The 25,857-nt window shown below is 43.7% G+C and overlaps 1 protein-coding gene across 1 annotated transcript in view; it reads left to right on the top strand.

The window, feature by feature from the left end:
- Positions 1-976: 976 nt before the first annotated feature.
- The window catches only part of ITPRID2 (ITPR interacting domain containing 2), a 45,731-nt gene continuing 20,850 nt past the window's right edge, over positions 977-25,857 (top strand). The window contains exons 1-10 of the mRNA XM_083865327.1: positions 977-1,183; positions 1,268-1,319; positions 6,112-6,161; positions 7,001-7,057; positions 9,731-9,767; positions 11,021-11,119; positions 11,577-11,785; positions 12,594-13,288; positions 16,887-16,959; positions 23,102-23,190. Coding sequence (XP_083721453.1) covers positions 7,003-7,057; positions 9,731-9,767; positions 11,021-11,119; positions 11,577-11,785; positions 12,594-13,288; positions 16,887-16,959; positions 23,102-23,190 — 1,257 coding nt within the window. The 5' untranslated portion in view covers positions 977-1,183; positions 1,268-1,319; positions 6,112-6,161; positions 7,001-7,002. The remainder of the gene's footprint in view (positions 1,184-1,267; positions 1,320-6,111; positions 6,162-7,000; positions 7,058-9,730; positions 9,768-11,020; positions 11,120-11,576; positions 11,786-12,593; positions 13,289-16,886; positions 16,960-23,101; positions 23,191-25,857) is intronic.

The following is a 25,857-nucleotide window of genomic DNA, read 5'->3' as shown; positions in this document are numbered from 1 at the left end:
ATCCCAGCCCCGCATCCCGACCCGCATCCAGCCCCGCATCCCGACCCGCATCCAGCCCCGCATCCCAGCCCCGCATCCAGCCCCGCACCCCTGCCCCGCATCCCAGCCCCGCATCCCGACCCGCATCCAGCCCCGCATCCAGCCCCGCATCCCAGCCCCGCATCCCTGCCCCGCATCCCGACCCGCATCCAGCCCCGCATCCCAGCCCCGCATCCCTGCCCCGCATCCCAGCCCCGCATCCCATTCCCCCATCCCAGCCCCGCATCCCGACCCGCATCCAGCCCCGCATCCCATTCCCCCATCCCAGCCCCGCATCCAGCTCCGCATCCCATTCCCCCATCCCATTCCCCCATCCCATTCCCCCATCCCATTCCCCCATCCCATTCCCCCATCCCAGCCCCGCATCCCATTCCCCCATCCCAGCCCCGCATCCCATTCCCCCATCCCATTCCCCCATCCCATTCCCCCATCCCATTCCCCCATCCCAGCCCCGCATCCCATTCCCCCATCCCAGCCCCGCATCGCGGCCCCGGGACGGCGGCCCGGCCCCGGCGGAGGCCCCGCTGTGCCGCGGGCCCCGCCGCCGTCACGTGGCCGGAGTTTTCTCATCCCGCAGCGGTATGAGGAAGTCAGAGCCGCCGCCGCCGCCCGCAGCCCTGGCGGGCTCAGCCTCCGCCGCCTCCTCGCCGCGGCGCGACATGTGAGTACGGCGGGAGCCCCGGCTCTGCCCGCCCGGGCCGGGGCCGACACCCGCGGGGCCGGGGGCGGCGGGGGGCGGCGGTGGCGGGTCTGGGGGCGGGCCGGCCGGCGGCACAGCGCGGGGAGGGGCGGCCGCGCTCCGGGGGCTGTGCGGACGCGGCCCCGGACGGGCGGACAGACGGACGGACGGACGGCACATCCCCGCTCTCCCGGCAGGCTGGCTCTCCCCGGCGCTCGCCTCCCGGCGTGAAGCCCCGGCCGGCGATGGAGCAGCCCCCGGCGGCGGAGGAGTGGCACGGGGCGACCCAGAAGAGGAAGGCCTGGGCCAAGAGCCGCGACTCCTGGCAGGCGTCGGAAGCGGAGGATTTCTCGGCAGCGGCGCTGGCCCGCGGCGAGGAGGAGGAGGAGGAGGAGGAAGACGAGGAGGAAGAGGAGGAGGAGGAGGATCCCGGCGGCGGTGAGCTGCCGCTGGCCGCAGGAGCAGGTCAGTGCCGGGGGCAGCAGCCGGGACCCCCGCGGGGCGGCCTCCGGTACTGACTGTCGGCTTCTCTCTCTGCTCTGCCCCAAGGCTGCCACAGCGTCCCCAACGAGAAGATCGCGATATGGCTGAAGGACTGCAGGTGGGTGCTGCGGGCCCCGGGGAGCCGGCCCGGCCCCGCCGGGCTCTGTGTGCTCCCCCCGGGGTGTCGGTACCGAACCGGCCGCCTTCACCCCGGGGGGGACCCGGCACGGGGTCAGGGAGCCAGCGTTACTTTGGAAGTGCTTCTCACCGAGGGGCTCCAGGCTAAAGCTTCCACTGTTGCCTGGCTTGGTTTTTGGTGCAGATTGCGAAAAGCGGCGCTTCCGCGGCGCGGCCTCTGTGCTCAGGGGCCCTCAGGAGCCATGGCACAGCTTAGAATAACTTGATTTGAGTGTCTTAACTTGGTGTATGTATTCCGTGTTTCTATTACTGTTACAAAATAATCTCTGGCGTTTAGAACAGGTATTGATGGAGTTACTTTTTCTTCGTGCTCAGTCACATAAAAGCACAAATGCTGCATCAGTAGCAGCTGCTGTCGTCCTGTCCTTCTCTCCATTCAGTCCTAACACCATTGGAGGCAGAGCTGATGGGGAGAAGCTAACAATTAGCTTTCCAGTAGCTTACAATGACATTTCAAGGCCTCTGATATTTGATATTTCTGGTTTCTTTCTCCTTTTAAGAGCAGCTATGTTAAGGCAAGAATTTACCACTGAGATTAGCCTGTGCCTGTGTGATCTCTTGGTCCAGTATGCAGCTGACTGATCTTGCTCTGGAACTGAAGTGTGGGCTGTTTTATAGCTGCAGGATCCTCCATATAGTTTTCTTCAGATCTTTGCAGCCTGTGCCTCAGATAGGGTGTTGGCAGCTACAGACTTGAAATCTCCTAATCCCTAAAATACAATGTTTAGACCTGACAGACTATTCTTCCAAAATGCTAGAATGGGAGAAGGTTTTTCTGACTTTACCTCAGATCTTGTGTCCTGTTGGTCTACTAAACTGTTTTCTTTAAAATCACTATTATGAATTGAGTGCTTCCTTAGGAGTATTTTTTGAGTGGGGAGGGTAAAACACATAAGGACTGGAGGGGGAAGAGGCTCTTCCTAATGCTGCACTGCCACTATCTCTAAATCAGCAGGATTTCTGTGTAGAACCTTCTCTGGTGCTGTAGTTCTTAACATTTCCATACAGAATTCAAGGAACAGCACAAAGCTGCAAACTGACAACATGAATATCTAATAGATGGCCTAAAATCTTCAGTAATAACACAAAGCTTGCACTTTCATACCCATGCTTTGATATCTGTTGTTAAAACTGGCACCACACATTTCTGTGGAATGTGTTTGCTTCTCTGGCGGTTGATTCCCAAAATATGGGACTCTTGTTTTACAAATAACAAATGACTCTTTTGCTAATACAGAAATGCAAATTTAGGTAATTCATGTTACTGAAACCTGTTGAGCTCCTTCCACAGAAGCCTTTTAAAGTGCAGCTATTTACTATTGTAAGTCGTTTCAGAGAAATCTTGTGTTCTCCTCAGAAAGACTTTTAGAAGATTTCCTACACAATGCTATTGAGGCAGGAGTTAGCCTCTGCTCTGTGGTGTGCAGGGTGCCAGCATGTGAGGTTCATGTGCAATCCCAGCTGCCTGTGAAGGGCTGCACAGCCCCTTGTGTTTTAAACTGCACAAGAGTTTATTTTTTTGTGCCTAATGTACATGCAAGCAGTTGCTAGCATGTGCAGTGAAGTGGTAATTCAGTTTGCAGTGTTACAAGTGATTGTATGTATAGAAACCTTGCACTGATTGTCTCTTGATAACAATGTACATAGGAAGAGAGGACAGCATTAACAGAGGACAGAATAGCCCTGCAGACACTACAGTGTTTTGTTTAAAAAGAACGGTTGTGAAATTTACAATTTGTAAGTTGTTCTCTCTGAAATTTACAATTTGTAAGTTTCTCTCCCTGAAATATCTTACTTGTTTAATAACACTGGTTTTTCTGTCAAACTTTGATTGCTAAAAATTGTGGGAATACACAAACAGAGCTTCTATTTCCCCTCCATGACACAACTCTATTCTTACAAGTTAGCTCCCTAACAAGTTACCATGTAGCTATTACTACAAATGAAGATTCAGTTAATGAATACAATGTTTTCTCTGTTACATGTTTTCTAAAAGTAGTCCTTCTCATTTTCTGAGTTTCTGTACATGTTTATGAAATCAGAAGAAAATCGGCACTTTTAAAATCTCGTTTTCTGGTTTGAGTTGGCAGCAGCAGAAAAAGCCTTAATATCAACCCACATAAATAGATAGCACAAATAGATCTGCTTGTAAGATTTATTCCTTTGTTTGTTTCTAAACAAACAATAGTGATATTGTGTTTAGACAATGGCATCAGTAGTGTTCTAATATGGATAAAAATAATTACTAGCTGTCCTTTGATATTTATGTTAGTGGTTTAAGGCTTTTATAACTTGGCATCTCTGTTTCACATCTGCTTTAGAGGAGAGGAAAGTTCCTAATATCCCATGTTATTTACCTTGGTAGATAAGCATATTGTTGTTTTGGGCTTCTTATAAAGAAATAGCTAGCAGCAAACTCCAAAACCAAAAAAGCAAGTATTTCTCATACTGTGATAAGAATTATGGAGGCATAAAAAATGTCAGGTGTTACTCAAAGTCTCTGGTTCATTCATCTTTTAGGAATTACATGCCTTTGAAAAAGGCCTCTTTTTCTCTCTCCCCAGTACTTTGAAAGGCATTTTGAAGTAATAATAAAACTCATAAAATTTGAAGCACTAGTGTTTGTATTATACTAGTAGATAAAAAGAAAATTTTTGTCAACTGTTATGATGACGTGTATTATTTTGATTGAATAAATTTCAACTCTGCCAGTTAGTACAGGGGATGTGGGAAGTATCTAGGAGCCATCTCTTGTAGATACGCAGGAAGTGAGTTCTTGAAATGCCTCAGAAAGAAGAGATTTTTTTGCTTCAAGTTTAAAATAAACATGGCTTCTGCCCAGATAAGGTTTTAAAAGCTGAGGTTTATTCACTTCCACGGCACAGTGCAAAACCCTTGTCCTGTTCTGACAGACCACCCAACCACACCTGGTAGCTGAACAAACAAGGCTCTGGGATGAGAGGAAGCCTTAAGGCTGCCTGTGGTAGGGAGACCCCATCCTGAGACAGAGCTGTGGGCCTTGCTGGTGGAAAAGAACCTGGTGCAGAAAGGCAGAGCTATCCATGCTGTTGTCCAAAAGGATTTTTGTGTGGTACTTTTTCTTTGTTTAAACTCATGTTTTGTCTAGTTCTTAAGAGCAAGTTTTTCAAAGGCAGGGGGTGTATGGCAGCTGTGTGCAGCAGTGCAGGTAGGGCAGCAAGGTGTGGTTAACAAGGATGCTTTTCTGGTAGCTAGTAGTGTGCTGTAATGGTGACAGACTTAATTTCTAAAGGAAAATGCCAGCTTTGATGGATGCTTTTACTGCTGCTTTCTGCCAGCCACTGCATGCAGCACTGACCTTGGCTGTCAAAGTCAATGCCAGCAAGTTTCTACATCAAAAACATAGAGGCATGGGAGTAGCCACCAGGGAAGGAGAGGGAGAAGGTTGGGAGTGCACCCATCTGAGTAAACAACCAGCATAGTTATTACCTCAGAACATAAGGCTTCGTGTAGCATGACAGGTTTAGACAATATATCCTAAGTTTTTTCAGACTTTGACTGGACAGACCTCCAGAAATACAGGAGATCTGACCCTCAGCAGAGTGTCTCCTGTCCCCTGGAATGTGCTAATGCACCTGGATGCTCTGGCTGTTTGCCTTGGAGTGTCACCATGGTGGGGCTTTGCTTTGCTTTGCAGAAGGCATGTTGAAGTGAGCTTGCTCCATATCAACAGGCTGTGTCTGGAGAGAGCAGCTCTTTTCAGAGGGGAAAGAAAAATAAGGTTGTGAAGTGTTAGGTCTGTTAGAAAGCAGATGCAAACTTTCCTTGCTTAATTTGGCTATGGCACCAAAATAAATACAGTATCAGAGCACTGTTTACTTTCAGGTCTTTGGGCAGGTTTATGTGTTTGTCTAATTAAAAATCCAAATGAAACATGCATAATGTAGGCACATAAATAATCTGCTTTCTCCTTCTTTATGAGTATTATATTTCTGAATTTGTTTTGAGCTTTGAAAGTTAATCCTGTGCTACTTAGAAGTGACAAGGCTTTGGTTAAATGTCTGAGAGACAAGATGTAGAAACATCTAGCTAATGTCAATAAATACAGTGTGAACCCAGAGTGGGATTGGGGCTGTCATTTGTGAGGCTTCTGCTGCTCCTTTCCAGCACCATGAGGTTCAGCAAATCCCCTGCCCTTCAGGCAACAGCTATCATCCAAAAAAAGAACTATTGAGAAGAGCCTATAAAGCATCAGAACTGGCAAGCTAACATAGCTGTCAAGACTTTTTATCTTGATTCTTCCTAATTCTTCCTGATCATCAAACACAACATTTCACCTCTCTCTCCAAGAAGTTTTAAATGTGTAGAAAAATGGCAACAGTTTTTGCCACATAAATTAAATTGAATTAATCAATTCAAAAATTCATGCTCATTTTTTTCCAGGTGTTTTGCTGAGAAGTCCCTCCTCAACAGGGGCTGCTGCCCCTGCAGGTGTTCAAGCTTTGCAGTTAATATGTTTTGTCGTTTTTCTCTGCAAGGTGTATTTATTTAGAGGGCTGGGAACTGTTTAGGAAGTTATTGCCAGTCGTCAGATGTTTGTGCTTTCTGGGGGTGGAGGGAGGGAAGGAGGGAGGGAGGGACAACTGCTGCTATCACAAGCTTGTTACATGCTGTAAGGAAGGACATGAAGCAGCAAGTTTTTTAAGTAGTGTTAATCTCTCCTGTGGTTTCAGAACGCCTCTGGGAGCCTCCCTGGATGAGCAAAGCAATCCTCTCTTGAAGGGTAAGGAAGGGCTTTACCTACTGAAATCTCTTTTGCTGGAAACTGTGTTTTCAAGGACATTAATGTGAGTCCTGGTGTCTTCAGTAGCAGTAAAAACCACAGCCTGGTCAGTGTTGCAGAGTTATTCTCACAGCGGAGCAATTGTGCCCAAGAAACTGGAGAAGGGGGAAAAGAACCTGAATAAATCTTTCTGGAGATCTTAGTAAGCTCTAAAAAAACACCCAGATGTGTAAAAGAGGGAGGTGATTTTGTCTCCAAACTGGTGAGCATTTAGGCAGTCTCTGCCTCTAATAACTGTGGTTGCCACACCTGAAAATTTTACTATCTGAGCAGGTCCAAATACTAAAGTTCAAAGTACAATGGGAATGTACAGGTAGTGACAGGATGAAGAATAATTATTTGCTGTTCCTGGAGTCTTCACTTCAGCTCCTAATCTGGTACAGGAAGATGAGAGGGGAATGCCCCAGCTGGATTCAGACTCTGGATTCTCCTGGTAAGATGTCTGGAGGACAGATAACACAGCAGCAGAAGGCACAGATGTGCTGAGTGGCACCTCCAGGTTCCCACTGGAAGTTAATTTGACTTGGAGGTGTTTCTGAGCACAAAATTAAAGCAGTGCTCCCTTTCATCATTCCCTTTCAAAATCATTTGACTGTGTTCTGAAATGTAACTTCTTGCTTCTTAATGCATTTTAACTGCATGAGTGATGTAGGGATTGTAAATAAAGTCTGGTTATTTCTTGTATCAAATGAAGTGTCTTGCTGATACCCTTAGATAAGCAGCTGGAAGAAAAACATTGGAGCATTGTAGTTGTTGAAGTGCTAACTGTATGTTTTCAGGCATGCTGGTGAGAAATGGAGGAAGTTTTGAAGATGACTTATCCCTGGGAGCTGAAGGTGGGTGTGGCAGGTTATGACTCTTTTTAGCAAAAAAAATTATACTCAGTCATCTGATTTTTATTTTGAAGGACAGCATTGGCTAGAAAATCAGGATGAAACACACAAAAAATGTAGGAATATTTGCTCTTCAAAGTTATTTAGACTATTGCTAGAGTTAAACACTCTGGGTCTCTGACCCAAAGGTCAGAGGCTGCTCTGAATTTGCTTCTGCCCTCTCATTTTAATGCCCACGATGACAGCACAGCCTGGAGCACTTACCAAGGCTCTGAGAGAATGATTTCTCCTACTTGCTCTTCTTGTCCGTGGGTTACTCTTGGCAGCCATGCATGCCCCACTTCCACTGAATCCCTTGGGAGTGGCATGTGCAAGCTTTTGAAAGGAGGAATGAAATTCTGTCAGCCAAGAGGCAAACCCATTAAGAGCTAAGTGCTTTTGAAATTGAAAAGCACCAATGCTGAGTAAGTATTTTGGATCAACCACAATATACACTCTTCTGCTGTTAGCTGCTTGCCTTTTCTTTCTCTTCCCTTTTTTAAGGGGAAGAAGATGTGTCTGTTCCCCATGAACCTTGTAAAAAAGACTTCTAGCCTTGATCATAGATTAGAGCTGTCCATAAACCAACTAGCAAAAGCACTGTGGATTCTGTTCTAACAGCAGCATCTTGTAGTAAAATAGCAAAAAAAAAGCCTCACAGACCAGGTCTTGGGATTATCTGTGGGACAGGGGATATAAGACATTATCTGCTTTCGGTGTTAAAGCAAAAACAAACAAACAAACAAAAAACAAACAAACAAAAAACACAAAACAAAAAAAAAAAAACCACTCTCTGAGTTTAGCTTTTAATGTTTTTGAATTACAGCTTTTGCTAAGTGCTGGAACTGGTGGAAAGCCCTTTCTTTCCATATTAGTCTTGCCTGTAGTGTCAGAGTAGTGGGACAAGGCCTGGAGGAAGGAAATATCTTTAATTTTTAAATATTTAAGTCTTCTAAGGAAAAAAGTTTATCTGGTAATGATCTTGATCTGATAATGATGGAAAAGCAGTAAATGAGTCTCCTATTGCAATAGATTAAATAGGATTAAATTTTCCTATTGAGAGTCTTTTCCACTTATTAGATTGCCTGTAGTACAAATATTTCATAGGAAGAATTTCTGGAAGAATTTCTGTATAATGATAATCCAAGGGTCTGAGCATGTGACCAAGAACACAAGAACCAGCGGATTTTAGTACATCATGTCACTTTCTTCAGTTTTTCTGCTTATAATTTCCTAGGACTTCTGGGTTTTATGGGTCTATAGCATGATTTAGCTTGTACAGATGAAAGGATCCCAGTACTAGAATTGTTGGTTGATTTTTCTGGGTAAGGATGTGGATGTTTCTGCTGGGCTTTGCTTCCCATGCAAGAACAAGGGGACAACAGAGCTGCTTGGAGCAGTGCTGCGTGCCCTGCCAGACAGACAGCCTCTTTGAGGCTGGGATGAATGGCCTGCCCTTTGTGCAGCCATGACTGCCTGATTCCAGACACAAGCCAGAGCCCTGTGTGAATGGTACAGAGGGCACTGGGCAGGGAGCTGTAACCCCAGCCCACTGCTGAGCTGGTAAAACCTATGGGTCAGCTGTTCAACTGAGTCACTGGATAATCCTTACAGATAGCTTTACCTTCATATTATAGGCAAGAATATTAAAAAGAAGAGATGTAGGATCTGTGTTTTGCATACATTTCTTTGTGATGCCTCTGAACCCAAGAGAGAGGTTGTGAGGTTTCCACGTTTTACTGGTGGTTGCTGACTTTACCCTGCTGGCACAGCGGGTCAAGATGCAGGGTTTTCCTGGCACTGTGTGACATCACTCTTTTCATAGCTGATTCTGAGGGCTGCTGTAACAGACACGTGCTCCTTGCCTGCCTGTCTCCTGGGGCAAGTTGTTAATGCTGAGTTGCCTCATTGGTGAACCTGTAATTTAAGTCTGAAGTTCAGTTCCAAAAGAATAATGCTGCCTGGGACACCTCAATGTGATCCAGCTGCAGAAGGTGCTTTCTTGTCAGCCTGGTGACCAGGTGCTTGGTACCTGGCAGACAGCCTCTCTCCTGAGCCCTATCAACTCTGAGCATGTCTGCTGGCCCCATCAGCACCAAGGGCTTCACTGGGCTCTCGTCTGTGTATTGCACAGCTCAGGCAGCCAGGGCCCTTCCCCCCCTTTGCTGATGAAAAGATGAACAAATAGTCTCAGCACCTGGCTGTGGGGCCAGCTGCCTTCCTTATATTCTTTACTTTCTCTACTGGAGCAATACTTGCATGCCTGCTTGTCCTCCTCCCCTTCCCACCCAGGAACAGCCCTGCAGCTGGTAATCATGTCTTCGGTTGCAAAGCAATAAATGGTTTATATAGCAATTACTTACCACAATTTAAATTTTGAGTACTAAGATTAATGACAGTATGTAAACATGTGTCCATATGAGATTTAATTTTAAACAGAGCTTTAATAAACCAGATCATTTTTATATCAGCTGTATACTAGAAACCCTTGACAATCACATTTATATGGAAGAAGTAAAATTTGGTTTATGCAGGACTGTTGGTAAACATGCTCACTGTCTGCTTCTTCATACTGATTGTGAGAAGTGTAGTTCTGAAGAAGTCTGGATGTAACTATTTCTTCTTCTTTCTCTACAGCTAATCATCTACGGAGTGATACCCAAACAGAAACATGGTAACATCTTTTTTTGTGTTTGTTTACTTCAGAGGAATATTTATACTGAAGGGTAGGGGAGAGAATGAGCAGTGGAAGTCATAGGGGCCACCACAGAGCTAAAGCTCTTCTGTTCATGACTGTTTACATGAGAGCAAAGGAAACAATCTATATAACACAGAAAGAGTTGTTAGGAGGTGCAGAAAAAAAAAAAATGGATTTTTATTCTTTCAGCAGACCTGACATAGATTTTAGCATAACAGGAGGAAAACAGAGAAATGACAAATCCTAGCAACATAGCATGATTAACCTCCTTTGCCTCACTGATTGCTCACTGTTTCAGAAATTTCAAGGGAAAATTAGTTTTGCCTGTCACAGCAGATGTTTTTTGGGAGCAGGGAAAAAAGACTTTGAGAGAGGAGAGATGGTTAGAGCTTCTAAATAAAATGTGTTGAAACTAAAACCCCTGAAACTTCAGCGAATACTGCACAGCCCCTGTGGAAAGCATCCTCTCTATTCCTCCTGAGCTGGGCTCCATAAATAAATATACACTCTTAGGTGAATCCTCTGCCACCTTTGGTTTCTTGGTGGCTGTTCTGGGGGGGAACAGTTTGTTCCTCAGAGAGATTAACAGTAAAAGTATGTTTGAACCCAGGATACCACCTAATGCTCAAGCAGCTTCTCCAGATGCAGGGAAGAAGTAGTTTGGGATTGGGAAAGAGACTGGCCAGCAGTGTGGGCTGGAGCTTGTCTTGCTTCATTTCCTCCTGCCTGGAGGCTTTTCAGGCTCCCCAGCCAGGTCTGGGCAGGTCACAGTCCTACACTGCAGGTGGGTGGGTGGCAGTGGGGTGAGCAGGGTACCCGAGGTGGGGAGGGGGTGCCCTTGCAGGGAGAGGTGGTCCTGCTGGAGGAGGCAGCCGCCTATGGCAGGCAGGAAAAGGCAGGGCAAAGACAGCTCACCGAGGCTGGGCTTCCTTACTGGGGGAGGGTGGGAACAGGGAGGGTGGGGCAGCAAGGGCAGATCAGGGTTTGTTTTCTCAGCTCGCATTTGCCTTCAAATTTGTACTGTCTATGTACATTTTTACTGAGGTGGCCCAGGGTTTGCTTTTGTTTCTGCATTTCAGTACATGACATGGCTAATATAAACCAGATAACACTGAAGGGGAAAAGAGAAATTCAGCAGTGCTGGCAGGTTAGCTCTCCAGCAAGACAGAGACTCAAGTCCCTGAACAAAAGAGGTTTATCACAGGGGTCCTCTCTGTTTGTGTTGACAGCAATGGTGTACTGGCAAAGGACAGGAGGCTGCAGTTCCATCAGAAGGGGAGAAGTATGAACTCTACCGGCTCTGGAAAAAGCAGCGCGACTGTTTCAAGGTAAAACTATTAAAAGGTCTGTTTCTCAGTTAAATGGACTTGGCTCGTTTCATGTGCATTGCTGCATTTAGTAGCTGAGAAGGGAGTTTTCATTTGGTTGCTTGAAAAACTTCTGTTTGTTTTTAGTTGTGGTTTTCAGTAAGTGCTAACAAATGGACCTAAACATTAAAAATGCCTGAAATTCTAATGACATTTTAAAATTTGAGTTCTGTAGATAAGGATTGATTTTAAAAATTACAGAATTGGATCTGTGATGTGTCTGGGCCAATGGCTCTCATGATGGGAACAAAAACTTTAGATGCAAATATGTCCACAATTATTTCTAAAATTAGTCTGAGCTGTAGGAGTCAAAAGTTCGATAAACCAAAGTGGTTACTGGGCTGAGTTAGCAGTTTGATAGAAGGGACTGTGTCTTAAAAGGAGACAGGTAGATGGCTAACATCTTCCATTTGTCTAGTGTTTCTGAATTACTGGAGCTTTATGAGGAAGATCCTGAAGAAGTGCTCTATAACCTTGGGTTTGGAAGAGATGAACCAGATATTGCTTCAAAAATTCCAGCGAGATTTTTTAATTCATCATCGTTTGCCAGAGGGATAGATATCAAAGTGTTTTTGAATGCCCAAATACAGCGCATGGAAGTGGAAAATCCAAGTTTTGCTTTAACAAGTAAGTATGTTTTTAAAGCACAGTTTATTTATGAGTTTATTAACTGCGTAAACAACTCCAAAAGAGGTGTGTATCTAATATTCTGGCAAAACTATTGCTACAGCCTAAAGTTCACATTCCATTCAGAATTCATAATAAAACTCTTGCTTGATTTTCAATAGGCAAGAGGTGACCACCAGGGTGGTACTCCTCGGGGCGAGTGGAAGGGTTTGTAGTGGCGGGGGGGAAATAAAAGGCATCTTGTAAGGTATGCTGCCTTCTGGTTTGTATCATTCTCATCTCTTACTCTAATCTTCTCTTCTGTTGCAGCTTTAGAGCACTGAAACAAATAGCAATATCCCTCTATTTCTGGTGTTCTTCAGTCTCTGGGTGGGATTTTTTTTCTGGGTGGCAGTGACCTATTTTTGTCATTGTTTAAATCTGGGGCAGTATTTCTATTGACTTGGACAGGAGTACTTTGTTGGATCAGTAATGAGCGCTGCTGAAATGAGGGCATAGCTGTCCTTTTGTAGTTGTAGATGGAGAGAGCAATACGAGTAACAGTTCCTTTCTAGCATTTTGTAAATAAACTTGCATTCACACACATATGCCACTTATTTACTTGGGGAGAACTTTGCATGCTGGTCTTGTTCATTTAGTAAAGATTCTTCTGTCCATACTAGGATATCACTTTCATGTTACAGACCTAGGAAGTGTTCATTCAGCCTTAGATGCCCCTGATAAAAGTAGGAGGAGATGTGTGGGGTTGGGCAGAGATTATGATCAAAATTCCCTCTTCAGATATGCCTTGTGTTTCGTTCCTGTGCAGGTCGTTTTCGTCAGGTTGAAGTGCTTACTACTGTGGCCAATGCTTTTTCTTCTTTGTATTCTCAAGTCTCTGGGACTCCTTTGCAGAAAATTGGTAGTATGAATTCAGTGTCTTCCAGCAAGGAGGCATCCAGCCCTCCCCCTCTGAACCGCAGCAACACAGCCAGTCGGTTAATGAAGACCTTGTCAAAACTCAATCTGTGTGCCACACAGCAAGCTGATGGCAGCAGCTCCTCAAGTCCTTCACCTGTTGAAAAAGGGAAAAGTCCAGCTGAACTAGGGAGTGAAGAAAATGATGTTAAAAATGAATTTAAGTTGCCAAAATATCCTAAAAAGAAAGACTGTCCCTCTTTTTTGGCTACTGTAAGGGAGGAGATAGCCAGCAGTCAGACAAAGGCTGCGAATGCAGAGGGACCTGCGCAGCTCCTTGCTGTGACTGACGGTGCACAAGAGGGTTCTGTGCCTCCAGCAGATGGGCAGGGGGGCAGGCTGGCCAGTGCCCAGGACAGGCCGTGTGAAGAACCCGGTCTTTTGGACTCTCCAGGCCTCAGCAGCAGCTCCAGCACCTCTGACAGCAGTGTCCTGACACAGAGACTGTCCTCAGCGTCACCAGGTAGAGACCCCTGCGCCCCCCTCGCAAACCCGTCCATAGCCAACCTAATGGTGCAGCAGAAGGACTCCTTTGAGATGGAGGAGGTGAGTGAAGATACATGACTTTCTTTGTGCATACAGTTTACATAACTCCCTGTCTGCCAGCACAGGAATGTTCCCTCCTGTGTAGTTGACAGTGTTTTCTCCAGGAATACTTTAAATTCTCTTGAGTGTTGCGCTTTCTCAGCAGTTGCAGACAGCTCTAATTGATCCTCTTAATGAAGTAACTTGGTGCTGCTGCTGCTGTTGTTCCTAAGTCAGTGGGAAAGTTCTTTTTTTTTTTTTTTTTTTTTTTTTTTTAAGTAATTTTTTTTTTAGGTAATTGTTATCACTGGCATAACTCCTAGGAAGTTTTCCCTGTGTAAGTAAATCTAGGTTGGGCTTTGTATGCAACAAAACCTTGGGTGTTAAGTTTTTATTTTACTTAAATTTTTAAGTAGAAATAATTACTTTTGTTACCTAGAAATAAGTTCAGTTTATTCATTGATGTCAATTAAAGATAAATTTGTGAATAAAGCAAGAGTTTTGCTGCAATGAAACAGAGTAGGGGCTTTCATGAGGCATGAGGTGCTCATCTTGTGCAACTTTTGGTTTTGATAACAATCTATAAGTTGATTTATTTGTTCTCTGGAAATTACCACATTGAAAGTCACTGTGACATGACTTCTGGCAATGGCTTAATTACAAGTTCTGCATTAGCTGTCTTTTAACATCTTCATATATGCAGATCTCCATTTTTACATTGATAATTGTCCCAAAGGAATTTTAATTCCCAGGTTCCTGTAAGTGACTTGTTAGGCTAGTAAACACACAGCCTACAAGAATGCAATTTCTGTGTAGACTTGCAGCTTGGATTGTTAGAACTGTCTCAAAATTCTTAAATGCGGAGGTGCTGTGGTGGACACATTTCAATGTGACTGTTAAAAGTTCAGCAGTTAAGTTTTTTGTCTACGTGAAATAGATACGTAAAGCAAAGGATATTGTGATTTCATTGGTGAAATGAAGAAAGCAAATGAATAGAAAAGCCCCAGAATTATACAGCGAATGATGAAGTGATAATTTAGTAGATGCTGTGTCTGGTCTCATGTTGTCATGACAAGCTCTTCTAGATCGACTAATGTAGCTGAAGGCACTCTTTAAGCAAAAAAAAAAAGGTAATCAAGCCTCTTGTGCTTTCTGGCACTTGTTTATTCCAGTGTGTCCTACCCCACATGTTGTGTGGCCATCTACTGCACCAGGACAAAGGACTAGTCCAGTTGAGAGGGTAAAAAGAAACCCAGTGTATTTTGATTTATTTCTTTTTCCTGGCTTAGTTTTCAGCCAGATAATTTTCTTGATACAGCTTGTTGTGTAGCTACAGAAATGTTTGCATTGGCACAATTGGAAGAGACTGAGCAGCAATGCATTTTGCTGCGTATTTCAGAGGAGAAATCCATTTTTGGTACCCTAGGGCAAAACTGAAACAATTAATGTATTTTATATACATGTATATACATGTGTATATATTAAGAAAAAGGAGTGGATTTTTCCTTCAGAGTAAGTTGGACTGCAAAGACTGGCTGAATTCTGCGTCAGTGCCATGCGTTAGCAAAGTTTTGGTTGACACACTTTGTGCAGTGATGCCAGGCATAAACACAGCTGTTTTGGCAAGACAACATATGATGTGGGATGGGATTGTGGTGCCTTTTTTGTTTATGCAATATCGTATATACTTATCAATTGCCTACAGATCCCTGGAAGGGAGAGATGCAGTTTTGCTGAAGACATTTTAGAACAATTCCTGGCAGCCTGATTTTATTTTTGTGCGTCTCTAAGCAGGGTGTAATGAACAATAAACTGTATTAGAAACAGTGACAATAACTCCTCCCCGTTTCCCTTGCTTGGCTTGGAAGGCATTCTTATGCAGAAGAAAGATGACAGATATATCAAGGAAGTTCTTTCCATGCTTACGAATGCCTTGGAGGTTTGCGTGCCCTTCGGAAGTCTGTGGCTGTGAAGATAGGTAGTGTGGGAGTGAGTCAGGGCAGGATTTCCCCCAAACACCCACTCCTGAGGTGGCCAATGACAGTCCTGAAGGTCACTTAGCAGCATGAATATTGGCAGAAGGGACGGGGAAGGAGTTTCTGTGTGCTTGAGGAGCTGCACCATGTTGTGGACACGGCTGGAATGCTGTCTTCCAGCCAAGGACAGGAGGTGGACGGCGTTTAAATGAGAAGAGGCTTAGCTTTTGGAAGGCTGCAAATTTAGCCATCAGAAACTGGGAGGCTTGAGAGAATTAAGACACCTTTCCTGGAAGGCCAGTTTTACTAAAATGTCTGTAAGATTACTTGCTGTTTTTTGTTTAAAAATAAAAAACAATTTTTCCTAATCTTAAATGCTGAGCCCCTTCTATGCTCCCCTGCGCTTAGATGAAATAAGGGTTTACCCCTTTGGTACAGCCTTCATCTCCTAAAGGAACAGGAGCTGCTAGGTTTATCATGCAAAAGTAATGCTGCCCACTTACTAATGGTGAAAAGTTCACAAGTAGTCCTCAAAACCCTTGTAGCTAAGAAAAGGCACCCTTGTGGGTGCTACACACATGATATCAATGCAAATATAACTTCTTCTTTAGCCAAATACTAATTTTGGCTTATCAACATCAGTATCTTGATTTTTACATTTTTAAGTTGATAAAAAATGGAGATAAATTCATTGCATGATAGTTTTGAAACTGGGCCAGCAGCCCATTAGAGGGAAGGGTTGAGGATAGTTGGACTGGGGGGTTGTGCATGTAGGCTTGTGTGTGATCCATTAGGATTTTTTCTGGATCACACAACAAAGAGAAAGTATTCTAGGTTTTGAACCAAACAAAGGTCTCCCTGTTGAAATGTTAGGCATATTCTTTTCATTGTTTGAACATTTGCCTGAGAACTGCTTTCTTAATAAGACTGTGTTTCACAAAGTTTTTGAGTGAAAAGATTCATTTTTATGTAGTTTTAATTTTCCTAGTTGAAATGTGCATGGATCTGAATACATTATCTTTCTGTACTGGAAGACATAAGAACTGTTTCCAAGAGAGTGGTGTAGTGAAGTCTGGAGTAGGTTCTGGCTGGGTCTGCTGGAGGACCTTCTGCTTGGAGGACTGATGGCTGGTAGGAAATAGTTGGTAGGGCAGCAGTTAACAGTCCATGTGTGCTGACCTCCTGATGCATTTTTCTAAATGCATTGTACTTGTTGTTTATATTTAAATGAAGGGCCAAGAGTTCTAACTGGAAAAAGACAGTGGTGCAAAGGTGGTCAGAGGTGTTTTCACATGGTAATTTTAGTGTTTTGTCAGAGAGGAACTGAGAGCTCTGTGTTGTCACAAGATGTGATTTCCAGGTCTTTTTGTGTGCAGTGGGTAACCAGAGGGGAGTCCTGTGCTCTGGGTGGGAAATGCTGCCCAAGGATCACTGTTCTTCTCCAGGAGCATTGCTGAATGACTGATGAAAGTTGGTTCAAGGAGATTACAATTTGCTCCTTCCATCAGTATAGGCTGTTCAACTGGAGGAAAAAAACCCCAAAACCTCCTCCTGCATGTGCAATATGTATAGCTTAGGCATTCTTAAGCACAGGAATATATTCCAGTTGGCCTGACAAAATATTCATCTTCTCTTCCTGATAGATCCAGAGTACAGAGGGGGATCTACCTCACGTTTCAGCTACACACCAGCTAGCAGTGACCAAGTCAAGGAAAGGTGAGTAGACTGCAACTTCTGTGAGACAGCAGACTGCTGAGTGTCCTTCCATCTCTGAAAGGCTGATTCAGATATTTTAAGCTTCTAAAGTTTGTTTTCTCTCTAGAAATAAAAAAGGTCTGGGTTTCTTTTTAGCTAAATCACAGAACATTACTACAAAGTGGCAACCAAATTACAGGCAAGACAAGAGCCCTATAACCTCGCTGGCTGTTTTCACTTTTGTATAACTGATGACAGCTCAGATGGCCTGAAATGTTAATTCAGATTGTGTGGGATTTTTTTTCCTTAGTAGATCCTGTAATTTAAGATACCCATTTAAACTGAAATTACATTGTTTTAAACCTAAATTGCATGATACATGCAGCTTTTTCCTATGCCCTACTGCTCTGTCTGCAGGCTGCCTGCACAGAAAACTAGTGTCTCTACACCCACGTGGAAATCATAGTCCCTCACATGGAAAACGCTGTGTACTGGCTGTTGTGGTTCACTCAGTTTGTGCTTTCATTTCAAAGTCTTATTTATGTGTTTTATGTCTTGGGAGGGGGATAAAGCTGATTTTTAAATTTATTTTGTGATTGATACTTTGCCCAGTATTGGCAAGTCAAGTCTGTTCTCAAGCTGATATATTTAATTAGAGAGGACTAGTGCTTGTTGCACTTAGGGAGGCGCTTGGATGCGATGCAATTTCTTGGTGAAACATGAATAACATCTCTAGACACTTGAGAGGGAGAAGAACCTGTCCAAAGAAACAGAGATCATCTTATTTGCATTTGTGCAAATGAATTGACAGTCGTGTGAGCTGTCAGCTGAATTGCATTAACATGGTTGAGAGTGCCCTGGACTGAGTGTTGGAGAGTAATGCCTGGTTATTGGTGACAGCTTGTGCTGCTTGTTCATCAGTTCTGCACAGCATAGCCTAGTGCTCACTAAGCTTCCTCTGCTCCAAACACAGGCCACTAAGGATTGCCAGAAACTAAATCTCTAAGTGTTCCCAGTACTTCCTCCTAAGCTGATTTTGGAGTTCATTACCACCTGCTTTACATGACTACGTGAGAAGAGGTGCAATCTTTATAGGGCAGGTCTCCTGTTTGCCTGGCCTTTCCAGCTTCAGGGAAAGCTTGCAGAGAAAACCAACTTAAGGAACCAGGAGCTGCAGTCAGGGAGGAAAAAAAAGCAATTTCTTTCATCTTTTCTGCTCCCAGTTGTTACTTTACCCTCTTCTTTCACCACACAAAGAAAAGTGAGATGGTCCTGTGTGTACTTGCTGAAAGGTACCAATAGTTCTAGCAATGGGGCTTTGGTATCACAGAAGCAAGCTGTGCCGGGTCACGTTTCCCAGGCACTATGCCCCACCGATTTCTGAATACACTTAGCACAGATTAGTGGTGACACTTTATTATCAGGCAGGCACTGCCTAGAGTTTTCTGTGACTTATCTGACAAGGGTATTGATGCCGGCACATTTGCTAAAAGTTAGGCTGAAACCAGCATTTTCTTTTACTTGGGAGATGCAAAAAATTTAAGGCATTGTTCTGTGTGGATTTCAGTAAAGTTGCCAAGAGGGAGAATGCTTGATGAAGAACTTACCCAGAACATAAACTGTTTAAGCCAACTTTGCAAGAGTTCCAACATGAGACAGATTAGAGGTCTGCTTTCTTAGAGAGTGGATGTTCATCAAGTTGGAAAGCATCCAAATTTAATGGTCACTTATTTAAAATGCTGGCCATTGTGTCTGAATGTGAAATGCTGCTCTCACTAGCAATCTCATGTGGCGGGATCAGCATGAAATTCAACCACAGGTCTTCTGTTGCATTGTGATTTCAGTTGACAATCCTAATACAAATCCACCTTTTTCAGTGGCTTCGTCTCTACTGTGCATAAGCACCCATAAACAAAGGATTTGTTCCAGATGAATGCTTCCCCTGAAGGAATACTTCTGTACTTCTTTTTTTATGTGGTGGTATTTCTTTGTCCATTAGCAGGGTTGGTGTTCTTTGGTACAGATTATTATAAACCTTGCAGTGTCATTTTACATCTACACAGAGGGCTGTGGATGCTTTCTCTGAAATTTACAACGGTTTGTAAGGCATGTTAAGAGGGCCTTTAATAAGAAGTGAAGTATTCAAATTAAAAAAAAAGATATTCTCTTTCCTACTGAAATAGTCTGGTTGTCTGTTGACTATTATAGTTGAACAGCACAGTCTACTGTTGCTTAGACTCACAATTAAAGTGTGTTTCTTATTTCAGTTTTTGTAAGAACACAAGAATGGAAAGTTTCAGCTAGTTTGCAAACACAGCGCTGCTAAATGTCCACAATAAAAAAAAAAAGCAAATTGCAAAGTTATCTGGTAGAAAGGTTTGTTAGTGCAAAACCAAAATTCTTACTGGCCTATCATACAGCAGCACCTTCCCTTCCAAAATATGCCCCAAAAGCAAGACAAATACAGGTACAATGCCTAGAGGAAAAAGTATTCTCAAGACACTACAGTTTGTGAATGTCTGGTTGTTGGCATCAACGTGGTTCTGTGAAATTTTAAGTAGCCACAGACCTGTTTCTTTTAAGGCATCCTATGTTGATAGTCAAAAGCAGTTACTGGTTTTGAAAATTTAGTTCTTGAAAGGGAAGAAAGCACATCATCAGCACTTCCTGTCCTTAATATATTATTGTATTTATAGCTGTCTGTGGGTGCAGCTCCAGAGGAGATTGGAGATGGGGGAGTGAGAAGAAAACATCTGGAATGGGTTTAGTATTTGTGGGAGTCTGCACTTGTCTGTCCAGATGCAAGGAAATCTCCAGGGGCTCAGAGAGTTTTTGTAGCAGGGTTCCCTATTGGGCTCGTTTTGTTAGTGCTGGGGTACAGGGTGTGATCAGTATGCAAAAAAGGGACAGCTGATATTCAATCCCATAATGAAATACTTTAAATTTGGAGTGTTAATTTGATAATTAGTCTATAAAATACAAAGTGCATTAAATCTTTTCCAATTGTGCAGGTACAGGAAACAAATGTTAAAGCTTCATGGACAGTTTCCACGTATTTCTTCTCCTCTTCTGTGTGAGCAGTTGAGTGACACAGAAGAGGTGAGACTGACAGTCCACTGGTAGCTCATTATTATTATGTTACAATTGATGAACAAATTATTTCCATAGTAGGGATGCTCTGATGATTCCGCTCTCAACGTTTTGTAAACCACAGACTTGTTTCCTCATGTGTTCTTTGTTTAGAACATTTTCAGTTTATTTAATTTATTTACGAACACACACATTTTTTGACACATATTCAGTGCCTAAATATACTTTGATTTTTTAAAATATAGCTTAAAACAACAATCCAAGAGACATTTTAATTTGTCCTCTGTTAAACTGGGGTGGGAGTTTTCTTGTTCCTGCTGGTTTTGTTTGTCATGGCTGGTTCCTTCTCCCACACTTTCCTTATTATCCTGCCCCTGGCCTCCTCCCAGAAGTTCAGAAGATTTCCTCTGTAGCTTTGGGTGGCAGAGTCAGTGTTGTGCAGAAGGTGCAATTCCCTTGCTGGGGTTACAGAGGGCAAGAGATGATCCCAGGCTGGCTCCTGTAAACCAGCCCTTGGTGCTGAGTTTTCTGCACTTGAGGTGAAGAGAGGGAAGCCATGTCACAAACTCCTTCTCTTAAGATTCTCCTTTGCTAAGAGGCATTTTAATCAAGAGCCAAATGTAACTCTGTAGCTTTTTTTAGTAGTGTTTTCCTATTTTCCCCTTGTTTGCTTGAATCTGAGAGATATCCCCGTGCTATAGAGCAGGCTGTACAGCTGGATCAGTAGTTGTCAAGGAGGGTGGATACCAGTTTGTATCAGTATATCCCAGTGCACTAGTTGCTATTTCCAGTCTTTACAGAACCAAACCTTGTCATTTCCCTCCTGGTTCAGTAGAGATTCCAGTTCTTTATAATTTTTTACTGCATTTAAATCATAGTAGTGTCATGGAGAACCCTAAGAACTTGCAAAAGACAAGGGTAAAGCGTGGTAGCAGATGACTACTCAGAGAACATGTAGCTTCTGATTTCCTGAAAAATGTTTAAAAAATCCTAGCAGCACTGTAGCACAGAAAGCAAGGGATAACTGTGTAAAGGAGATGTCTTCTTAGGTGGAACCAAGTTTGAATCTGCTCACACTGTGCCAGTCACTTGCCCTGGATAAATGAGGCTGTTGTGAATGACTGCTCTGGGCTGATCCCTTGCCTGGCAGTATCTGTCCTGTAAGGCTGTCAAAGCATGTGTGTAGATAACCAGTGCTGTAGAAAATTATCTGAAAGGCTGATTTTATCTTCAGTACTGTGTCTCTGAGATGACCAAGAATTGTTTTAAGAAAACATATAGATGTCATTTTCCTTTCTATAGCTGAAAAGGAAATACTGACTGAGAAGGAAATAGAAGGGCAGGTCAATATTCTGTTGAGCAGTAATGAAATTCATGTACATGAAAACAGATGCCAGCCCATGCACTGGTGAATTGCTTTATCTGAACTAGTGGGGATGTCCTCCCTAAGAGAGGCTAAGGCTTTCACCAGTAGTGTTTTTTCCTCTTAAATTAAAATTCACCATATACAAAAAGAGACAGAGAGGAGACCAAAGTGTCTGGCAACAAAAGTTGGTAACTGTTCACTTTGAAGAAGGTAACAGCTCCCCCCCAGCCTCAGCTGTGAAGACAAGCTGCTCATGGCATGCTCTTTCATCTGTATTAGTTGTATTGGGCAGTTAATAAGATCCAGTTCTCAGGGAAGTAATTTCCATTGTCTTTACTGGAAGTTGGGTGGGGATGTCTGTCTTGAGGTAGAAAAGTTGTTTGTCATCGCAGGATATTGTAGCTACCATGATAAGAGAACAGCAGCACAATTTGAAAGGCACTCCCTAAAAGCTGTGTGACATCACTGATACAGAAGCTTAATGGGCAGTTTGCCTCTACTGGTGTTCACAGACTGTGCAGGCTCTTACTTATTTCCATGTTAGTAAAATGTTTATCAAAATTAACACTAAGAAAAATTAGTTCTAAATATCCAACTGCTTAAAAACAATTTTCATAATGCATGCCAATGCATTAAGCTGTGAACTTGGATTAATTATATGATGATGCAAAATTCTGCATTGAGACTTCAAGAAGACAGCAGCAAGCTCTTGCCTAAGGGTGAAGAGGAGAAGGTGGCAGGGCTCTGGGGCCTACAGCCCACTCTGGTTGCTTCCCACCTCCCAGCTTTTATACTTCTGCTGAGACCTAAAGGTGAGATAAGGTTGCTGCCCATGCTGGCCTCAGGCTGAGTAAAATGTTTCTGGTGCCATAAGGTAAACCTTGCACTTGGTGGGTGCTTCCTGTGTCCAGTCAGGAACAATATACATGCAATAGTGTACTGCAGAGCCTGCTGAGATCTCCCTGCAAAGCTGCTTAGTGAGTGCAGTGCTTGCACCAGAGGAAACTACTCCTGGGAAGCACTTAAGGTTTTAGAGCCTCTTTAGGCTATTTTGATGCTTACCTAATGTGAGTAGAAAGGAACAAGCAGGAGGATTTATCTCTCATGTGTAAAATGAGCACTGGGAATGTGCTTTGGCAGATTGCCCACTGATGTGTAAGGGATGGTTCTGCATTTGTCTGCTAAACCAGCAGAGGACCCTCTCCACCAGCTGGCAATGTCCTTCAAGTGGCCCTCTGCCCATGTGCTGCTGTCCCCTTGGGTGTATAGGTGGTGTAGATTGGTAGGAAATCAGTGATCTTCAGTATTTCCATGATCAGGAGAGGTGTCAAATCCGTACTTTTCAACACAAAAGCAACTCTTCCACTGCCTGCATGTGAATTAATCAGTAATGCAGTTTTGTGAAAGGAAAACTCCAACTGTGGCAATATCTGCAGAGGTTTTTTTCCACAGCACAGGAAGGAGAAATGTAAAAAATGGTTTCTCTTCCACTGCTGCTTGAAGTTGCACAACTAGGGCTTTGAGTGAGAGGGATTTTGCTTGAATCAAACAAGTTTCTATTTTGTTCAAAGTGGAACTTGAAAAGCAGTTGTATTACCCACTTAATGTTACTTTGATGTAGAAGGAAATCTTGTATTGAATGTGATTGGTCTTGAAAGGCTGTGATTTGTAAAGCAATTATGGTTGGGTTTTGGTTGTTTCAAGCAGATCAGCTGCTACGGACAGCGAGTCAGCATTCTGACAGCAGTGGCTTCGCTGAGGACTCTACAGATTGTTCTCCATTCAATCAACTTCAGGTAAGGACCTCATAGTTGAAATACTCCTGATTAATGTGGAACAGTAGGGGAGGGTGTTATGAATAAAAATGGGCGGAGAAAATATTAATCTCCATAAACGCCTTTATTAATCAGCTCTTATTAATATTTGCCCGAGGGGTTTGATTGCCGTGGAGGAGGAGGGCTTTATCAGCTCTGCTGCATGCAATTCAACAGAGTTGGAGGACTGGCCCTCGCCTGGGGAGCAACCCCAGAGTCCTGTCAGTTCTTTGTTTTCTCCTGTGGTCTCATCTCCGGTTTGGTCTTTTTAACTTACGGCTAGTAAGCTAAACCGGAGAAATTAGCTCTTCTGATTCTCTAGGGTCCACACGGCTGAGTATTAGTTCTTATCTGTTTTAATTTTACTTGGTTTTTATTTGATAAGGGTTTTTTTTATGTTAGATTTCATTCCGGGACGCTTTTGGAGTTCTTAATTTGCATGCGGGATCACCGGGGCGGGGGCTTGGAGCTCTTTGCGGCCATGGGGTAGTCTTTGCCGCAGAAATGGCGTCTCAGTCTCATGCTGCTCCACAGCGGCGGCAGTGCTGTGGGGGGGGTGGAACGTGGTGGGTGTGGGGTTCTTCTCTTGAAGTGGGGCAGCGGTCCGGCCGGCTCGGGGAACGCTTTATTTGGCCGAGGCGGCTGACCGCGTGGCGGCTGCGGGCTGGACGGGGCGGCATGGGGGGGGAAAGCGGCCGGCTTCTCTCCGCTCCGGCGGCGGCGGCGGGTGACTGCGGGCGGCTCGGCGGGCTGGACGGCCGGTGCGGGAGGCTTCGCAGACTTTTGAGTTTTCCCTTGCCGGCTCCCGGCCGTGGACGGGGTTGGGAAGGGGCTTTTCTGCAGCGAACCGGGGGGGAGACGGGACGGCATGGGGGGGGAAAGCGGCCGGCTTCTCTCCGCTCCGGCGGCGGCGGCGGCGGCGGCGGGGGTCGGGACTTCCCCGTGCCAGACGGCCGACTGTTTTGCGACTGGAGCTCCGTTGAGGCAGGCAGCTCCGCTGCGGTTCCTTCGCCCCATCTCTGACCTGGGGTGGGGGCGCGGTGCTTGAGCTTTGATGGGAACGGGTTCTTTGTTTTTGAGGTGGTCTGGGAGGAAAGGTGCCACGTGCCACTGAGGTGGCTTTCCACTGTTACATCATAGGACAAACACCCCAAATTTTATTTTTAACAATTCCCTCCTCTTTGCTTTTGATCAGGTTGTTTAAACCTGCATCAACTTATTTATGGTAATGATTTTTGATTATTTTTGGGGTTTAACTTTACTTGTTCAAGTTTGGACTTTGCTCATATCAATCACAGCTTGGTTTTGTTTTGTCTTTTTTTTTTTTTTTTTTTTTTTTTTTTTTTTTTTTTTTTTTTTTTTGTTTAATTTTGGGGTCTTTCTTTGAGGTGCTTTTGGTATTAAAAGGAATTCGAATTTGGGCTATATTTCTGACTACTAGGGACTGTTTGTAGCTTATTTTTATTAAACTAATAACCAAATTTTATTGAGAGGTTTGCCTAGCCAAAACCATTCTCTTATAGAGCACTCTCCAGTTAAGCTCTGCTCAAAGGTGGCAGTATTTTTTATGACTAATTTTTTTTTTTCTCATCCTGACAGGTTGAGAGTTGCAGATCAGCAAAGCAAGTGTGGTTTGGGTTGATATAAACTCTTATTGAGGACTTTGAGCTCTTCTCATCATTGATGAGGGAATGCCTCTCTGAACCAGCTCCTCTTATGGGTTTATTCATCATTCAGACTATCATGAGTCTTTCCAAGAGTCCAGTGTGAACTAGTTTCATTTTTTTCAGTCTCACCTGGCCTTGCCTCTTGGTTCTAGGAGCTCTCTGGGTTCAGTTTTCAGAGTTTTTCTTGCACTTTCACACTTGGCTGTTAACTTTTAGGTAGCCTTTTTGGGTTGTGCTCTATGAGAGATTTTTAAATTTTTGTAGTAATTTTCCCAATAATTTATACTAATTCAAAACAACAAACAATCCCACAGCTTTTGTGATTGATATGCGCTTTCAGTCACAACATTACAATAATAACAACAACAAACTTTTAACAACAATATCACAACCACTAATACAAACAGTAAAAAAACTTCTATGCAATATGTAGTCTGGGTGTTTTTTTGAAAGTTATTTTTGAAGAGTTTGAATATGAAACAACAGTCTATGGGGGATGATGTTTTGAAAGGTTTGTGCTGGACAGGATGTTTGGAGGTGGTGTTGCTGGTCCTTTCACTCTGGTCTTTAGCAGCACCTGGAAAGGACTTATATTTTGGGGTTAATGGGGTGATATTTGAATTAAGGGGAGGAGTTTGGGGATTTTGGTTTTCTTTCTTGGTAACCTCCTGGGTTAGAGGGTTAACAAGAATAGAAGTTTAAACATTTCTTTAAGGGGAAGCTCTTATGTTAAATTGGGGCCAGGTTTTAATTTACAGAAGAGCTAGAGGCAAACAAACAGCTGAGCCAATTTAGCTGTGTTTCTTCTATTAATTTGGTTTTTATAATTTTGCAAGTCATACATTTTATGACTTTTTAAGTTTCATTATCTTTTTCATTTAATATACTTTTTAATATATCTTTTTCTCTTTTGATTGCCTCATCAAATGATACTTTTGGGCAATCTTTTCTGAGGTGCCCTATTTCTTCACAATAAAAACAC

This window comes from Zosterops lateralis, assembly GCF_965231275.1.
Source record: "Zosterops lateralis genome assembly, chromosome: 7".
Taxonomy (NCBI): domain Eukaryota; kingdom Metazoa; phylum Chordata; class Aves; order Passeriformes; family Zosteropidae; genus Zosterops; species Zosterops lateralis.
The sequence above is the reverse complement of the archived record's forward strand: the minus strand, read 5'-3'. Positions and strand labels throughout refer to the sequence as shown.